The sequence below is a fragment of the Caretta caretta genome, chromosome 15, assembly GCF_965140235.1.
Source record: "Caretta caretta isolate rCarCar2 chromosome 15, rCarCar1.hap1, whole genome shotgun sequence".
Classification (NCBI taxonomy): domain Eukaryota; kingdom Metazoa; phylum Chordata; order Testudines; family Cheloniidae; genus Caretta; species Caretta caretta.
In genome coordinates, this window is record NC_134220.1 from 3,382,441 (window position 1) to 3,389,190 (window position 6,750).

The 6,750-nt window shown below is 49.3% G+C and overlaps 1 protein-coding gene across 1 annotated transcript; it reads right to left on the bottom strand.

Moving 5' to 3' along the window:
* Positions 1-462: 462 nt before the first annotated feature.
* Positions 463-5,687, bottom strand: LOC125623120 (uncharacterized). The gene is made up of 2 exons (XM_048821974.2): positions 4,691-5,687; positions 463-1,984 (listed from the first exon to the last, which is right to left on the bottom strand). The coding sequence occupies exons 1-2, from the start codon at positions 5,058-5,060 to the stop codon at positions 1,395-1,397; spliced, it is 960 nt and encodes a 319-aa protein (XP_048677931.2). The 5' UTR covers positions 5,061-5,687; the 3' UTR covers positions 463-1,394.
* Positions 5,688-6,750: the final 1,063 nt, after the last annotated feature.

Sequence of the window (6,750 nt, forward strand, 5' to 3'; positions counted from 1 at the left end):
GTAAAAACTAAACAATAATAATCTTGCTTCTGGCCTTGCTTTTAATTTAAACAGGCTGAATAAGCAAGCAAGAGAATGTAAGTGAAAGCACAAGGCTGCGTGTGCACACACACAAACACCACCCCACCCCTGTGAAGCTGCTAGCCTTGCCTTTCAGTAACAAGAGAAGATAAGGGAACCTAATCAAGCAAGGGGTTGTAATGGTAACCAAGCAGCTGGAACAGAGGGGAAGGTGCAAGGAAGAGATATGGAGTCTGCAAGAAAGTGACCGTGGCCACAAGTAAGCCCTCTCCTTACCGCTCCCATCAGGTACAAAACAGGTGGTCTTATCAACCCAAGACCCCGCCAGAACAGAACATGACCATATATTGGAAGGGGTGGCACCAGGGAAGGGGCATGACATTCAGCCTCTGCCCCAGTCTGTCCTCCCCCCTAGCCCTTATGAGCCCCTGTCTGACCCTCCCCCCACCCACCCCATGCTGTCTGTTTCCCCATAGCCCCTGTCTCCTGACCTGGTCTGACAGGTGCTATGAAGAAGCCAGGTGCGTTCTCTTCCCTAGCTAGCCAGGAGCTGCTACTGTGTTCTATGGCCACAACACCCTCTGATAGGCAAAAGGCAGAAGTACACTAACATTTCAGCAGAAGCTTTCTGTGCAAAAAATTAAAAATATGCATGGCTCATTAATTAATTATGCACATGCACAGTAGCACAGATTTCCCCCGGGAGTAAATAATATAAAGACTACTGCCAAGTTTAACTGTTACTTTAGAGTACATCATGGTAGTTGTACTTAGTTTTCCACAAATGTGAAACAGAATGTTGTACACTCTGAGATTGGCATCCTTAATTCCACATTTGCCATCTTGGAACACAAGAGGAGAATGAAAGTAAAGGGCTCTATACATTTCATCACCATATACATTTTGACTGGTTTCCAGGCCCCCTTTTTGGTTTATGGCCCATTCAGGTCTCATTTTTGAACATGTAAGCTTTTGGCATCATGGCCACTTTGGATTTTTTTAATTTAATTTTTTCATGGGGCACATTATGGCTGCTTGTGTGTTTTTTCACATTTACAGCCATTTAAAAAATTTTAGGGTTAGAAAAAACATTTTTCAGAAGAAAATAGGCTTTTTAAACATTTAGGGCCTTTTAAATAAAGTTTAGTAAACAGAGGAATAAAGTGTTAAGACATAAATATGTTAACAGGCCTTTTTAAATGAAAAAATACTAATATTTAATGTCTTTATTTAAAAAAAATGCATAAAAATGTAATAGAACACGTGCTTTTAGAGAAAATAAAGAAGGGAGAGGTTGTTTCTCTGTTTCACAGCTTTGAGTGTGAGAATGCAGAAGAAGTTTCTAAGAGAATATGCTGCTCTGAGATTATCTCCTATGGACCTGTGCTATCCACAGGAGCTGGCAGGAATGCTAAGGACAAAGCCAGCAGAGAGCCAGCTATGCTACCCAGGTGGATTCTTGCCATCCGCATCTCCTGGATGATGCTGCCCAATTTCTTCTCCAGACTGTGCACAGAGGCAGGATGCTCAGTTCTCTGTGCTCTGAACATAGTTGTGTTATTCTCAGATCCTTGATTTGTGTGAGCAGATTCAGATGTCTGGACTTGCCCAGGTACATAGATTCGTTCAGAATGTGGATGTAGGCCAGGCGAGGCTGGAGGTGGGCAAAACGCCCTGTCCAGTGCTTTCTCCTCCCTCTCCACTTGGCTGTGGACTGCCCCACTGAGTGCACAGGAAGACCTACTGCCACGCCTCTCTATGCATTCGGCAATGCCCATGCTGTTGTCTCCCTGGTCTGTGTGCCCTAGGTGTGCCTCCCAAATCCACAGGCTGGTGGAATGCACAGGGGATGGAGAGAGGTCCACGTTGTGGGAGGAGGGATCAGACGACAGGGATGCAGGAGAGGGCCCAGCTGGTGAGGATGTGAAGGCAGTATTCAGAGCTGTGTCAGCAGATGATGGATCTGTGTAGGCACAAAACCGTGTTAAACCTTCTGAAAATCTGACCCGTTGTGTCCCAACGAACAGAGCAATAGCTTGAAAAATCAACTTTATGTGAACAACAAGGAACTGCAGTAAGTCAAGGCCGAAGTCTGAAACATCAGCGTGTCTGGGACAGAGCAGGAGGAGCTCAGAAACTGTGCCCCTTCAGGCAATTCATTCAGAATAAGTCTTTACAGTAATTTCCACTTCCCCAAGAAGATATTCTGAGACCTTCACTTGGGAAGGATGGATGAGTATGTAAAAAATGCCCCAGGAGCCATTTCTACCTTCAGCTCAGTCATTCGCAAACTGTGGTCCGTAGAACGTCGTAATTTGAGAACCAAAGAGTGGAGAGCTGGGAGAGTGGGAGGTTAAATGGGTCCATGAAAGACACTCTCACAAAGTGGTCCATGCAGGATAGCAAAGTAGGAGAGACCCTTGTGAATCAAGCCACCACCAGGGAAGTTCTCTGTCTGGGGCAAAGTATTTGTGAGCCCTCCAGAGAAGAGAGATGAAGATACCAATTCAATTGCAACAGCCGAATGCTCACAAACTAGCTGGACAAAATGCAGAGGGGCAGGGAGAGTGGAAAGAGATGATTGATGTCTGCCAAGAAAATATGAAATCTGCTTGCTACTAACCTCCCGCATGGAACTGTAGATGTACATTGGAGTGGGGGGTCATTCTGGATACATTATACTATTTATTTATTTGTATGCAGGAGCCCCGGTCATGGACTATGAGGCAAGGAGCTGTAGAAGCACATAACAAAGATGGTCCCTTCCTGTGACGGGGTGAAACCCCATCATGGGCTAGAACGGGTTAAAAGCCAGTTAGTTGCAGCTACTACACCTGTGTCATAATTAAATGGTTGCTTCACAGCCAGAGGGGGTGGGACTAAGAGGTGTCAGGTGATAACTTAATACACAGCTGAGACCTTCAGTCAGGGGCGGGGTGGGGGCGGGGGCGGGGAAGAGGGGGACCCAAAATGGACTCTTGTGAAGCGGCCTGAGCCAGAGACGGCAGGAGAACAAATACCTCAGGAAGGCTCTGTACTGGAGCCGGGCAAAGACTCCAGAGTGGCCCCAGAAAGGGGACTGAAGACAGAGCCCAGAGGACGGGCTGATTTGCTGAGGCACCTGGGTTGTTGGATGGATGTTCTGTAGCTGAAAGGGCTCTGAAATAGATGTTCCTTTCCTGGAGGGCTGACTGTGCGCAAAGGCAGATGGCCTTCGCAAGGCTCTAGCGGTGAAGATCCCTGTAATGAGAGGCCCTGATGACAGGGGGCGCTGTGGTGGTGAATATGTGCACTCCCCCTGCCCCAGGGAGCTTCCGACTCGCTTGCGGATGTTCATCTGTCCCTGGAGTCCCGGTGAGCACTGACACGCGGCTCCTCTCCTCGCTCCATCTGGGGTATGATGTCCGGTTTGCAGCAGCACAGTCTGCGGGGGGAGAACGATGATTACGCGCTGACTGTGATATCCAGGGAACGGGTGCTGGAGTGCTGATGTTCTAGATCTCTCTGTTCCCAAAAGGGGAAGGATCTTCCTGTTAGCGCTGCCTTGCCAGTGCTCTGTGACACACACAGTGGTGCTGGTACCGTGCTCCTGGGCAGGAGCACTGTGGGAAAATCTGATGCCCTGTCTGGACGTGTTCGGGGGCCCAGATGTTATCCCCAGGATCTCAAGAAGGGAAATTTATCAAATAACTCAAGTGAAGGTGCAGAGTCCAGGAGGACAAGTGCAGGGTCCTGCACTTAGGACGGAAGAATCCAATGCACCGCTACAGACTAGGGACCGAATGGCTAGGCAGCAGTTGTGCAGAAAAGGACCTAGGGGTGACAGTGGACGAGAAGCTGGATATGAATCAACAGTGTGCCCTTGTTGCCAAGAAGGCCAATGGCATTTTGGGCTGTATAAGTAGGGGCATTGCCAGCAGATCGAGGGACGTGATCATTCCCCTCTATTCGACATTGGTGAGGCCACATCTGGAGTAGCATCAGTGTAGCAGATGACAGAACAAGGAGTAATGGTCTCAAGCTGCAGAGGGGGGGGGTTTAGGTTGGATATTAGGAAAAACTTTTTCACGAGGAGGGTGGTGAAACACGAGAATGCATTACCTAGGGAGGTGGTGGAATCTCCTTTGTTAGAAGTTTTTAAGGTCAGGCTTAACAAAGCCCCCTGGCTGGGATGATTTAGTTGGGGATGGGTCCTGCTTTGAGCAGGGGGTTAGACTAGATGACCTCCTGGGGTCCTTTCCAACCCTGATATTCTATGATTCTAAGGTGGGGGGTCAGGGCATATTCCCTGTAAAAGCTGAAGGCGCTATAGTATTATCACACACAGAGCTAGAATGATTAAAACCACCACAGTATTTTGTAATTCTGCTAAGCATTTCAAAGGCATGAGAGCAAATCTGAGCTGAAGCTAACTCGGGCCCTTCAAAGTTCATGCAGCTTCTAGAAATATTTCAGAGTAGCAGCCCTGTTAGTCTGTATTCTCAAAAAGAAAAGGAGGACTAGTGGCACCTTAGAGACTAACTAATTTATTTGAGCATGAGCTTTCGTGAGCTACATCCAATGAAGTGAGCTGTAGCCCATGAAAGCTTATGCTCAAATAAATTGGTTAGTCTCTAAGGTGCCACTAGGACTCCTTTTCTTCTAGAAATAGGTGAACGATCACTGTTACCCAGAGAGATCATAGCCTCATAGTTATCCCTCATCCTGTCCTTGTACAGCTCCTTCTGCCAGTTCGCTAGCTCTTCCCACTCCTCCGAGGAGAAATACACAGCGATGTCTTCAAATGTGACCAGGGCCTGAAACAGCGAAGAAACTGTGATCGGCACATCTGCTTCAGTCAAATCCTGGCAGCAGCAGCCCTGGGTCCTGGCAGGGCAGGGAGAGCATTTCCTGGGCAAGTAACTCGCCTGAGTAACACACACAGCACAGCCGGTCCACCTGGAGTGTGATTCCCACCCTGTCAGCTCACACCTGCCACTCCAGGGCTCTGATGGAAGGAAATCATTTTCCAAGTGGATGCTGAGTAGTAGCCCAGCCATTGTCACAGTGGAGACTCCCCATCAAGGTGGCACCAGTCCCTTCCCCCCATCCCACCTCTCTGCAGTGATATCTAACTGGGGCTCGTGTTGTCCAGTGAAACACAAAAATCTAAACACTGACACGGCTAGAGAGGACACGAAGGCACACCCTATACCGAGCACACCTGCATTTCAGAGTCCGGAATGCACTGCCCCCCGCAGCTGTATCCTTCTTTGAATTGCGACGGATAAGGCATCCGTTCAAAATTGTCCCTCGAGGAAGCTCGTTTCTCCCTGGCTTCCTAGCCAGCTCCTCCCCTGCCCACTTGCCCTGCTCCATGTGTGTGTGTGTTCCCCGCTCCTGGGAACAGTTCTTCCCTTTTTTGTTTTCTGACAGAACGTTGTTAGGAGCTTTCTCTGGAGCATGGGGCTTTCCCTGAGCCTGCAATGCGAGGTGAAGCTCTGGGGAAGGAGCCATGAAACCACATGTCCCAAACCCCACCACAGAGATCCCCCAACTCTGGATGAACTGGAATTGGACTGGTTTGCACAACTCCACTGTGGAGTGCAGCAATGGTTCTAAAATCACCTGGGCCGAGGAAACAGAACAGTCCCATAAACACAGCTGGCAATCGCCCTCCTTCTCCAGCGTCCTTACAGTTCACAGGAAAAAGTCAAGTTCAGGGACAAAGTCCTACCTGAGCAGAGCCCCTGCCAGCCACTTCCCATCCTACTGGACGTGGATGTTTGCTCCCAGGTTCAGCAGCTGGTGGGGAATCCAGGCCTCCTGCTGGGACTGCCACAGGCTTTGTGCTGCTCTAGCCCCTCCTGGCCAGAGCAGCTGCTGCTCTAGTGGAGACTGACACAAAGGAGATGGGGCTGAATCCCCATCTTTCTCTCTCCCTTTTCTGTTCCTGAGCTGGTCTGTTTCCTCCTTGTGATTTCACTTCCTCCTGCTGCTGGCCTTTCTCTCAGCCTCTGCAAGGCAGCGTCTCTTCTTATCCTTTGTCTTGCCCGTATCCCCCTCCCTGCTTTCTGGTCCATCCTGCCACTTCTCTTCTCCGCAGCCATCCCTTCCCTATAGCTCGCCTGCTGGACTCTGGTCCCCCAGGCTCCTCCACCCTCTGCTGCTTTGCACCTTTCCTCACCTGCCTTTCTCAAGTCTCCTTTCTCTGCAGTGGTTAAACCAGATGGAAACAAAAGTCTTTATTTACTTGTTCCCATAATATAAGAACTAGGGGCCACCAAATGAAATTAATGGGTAGCATGTTTAAAACAAATAAAAGGAAGTTCTTCTTCACTCAGCGCAACAGCCAACCTGTGGAACTCCTTGCCTGAGGAGGTTGTGAAGGCTAGGACTATAACAGGGTTTAAAAGAGAACTGGATAAATTCATGGAGGTTAAGTTCATTAATGGCTATTAGCCAGGATGGGTAAGGAATGGTGTCCCTAGCCTCTGTCTGTCAGAGGGTGGAGATGGATGGCAGGAGAGAGATCACTAGATCATTACCTGTTAGGTTCACTCCCTCTGGAGCATCTGGCATTGGCCGCTGTCGGTAGGCAGGATACTGGGCTGGGTGGACCTTTGGTCTGACCCAGTAGGGCCAGTCTTATGTTAACCCGGTGCCCCAGGTGGAGAGGGAGCAATCTCTGTGCTCACTGCACCAACTGAGGGGAGGGGGGCACTGTCCACATGTTCACTGCACACTGCA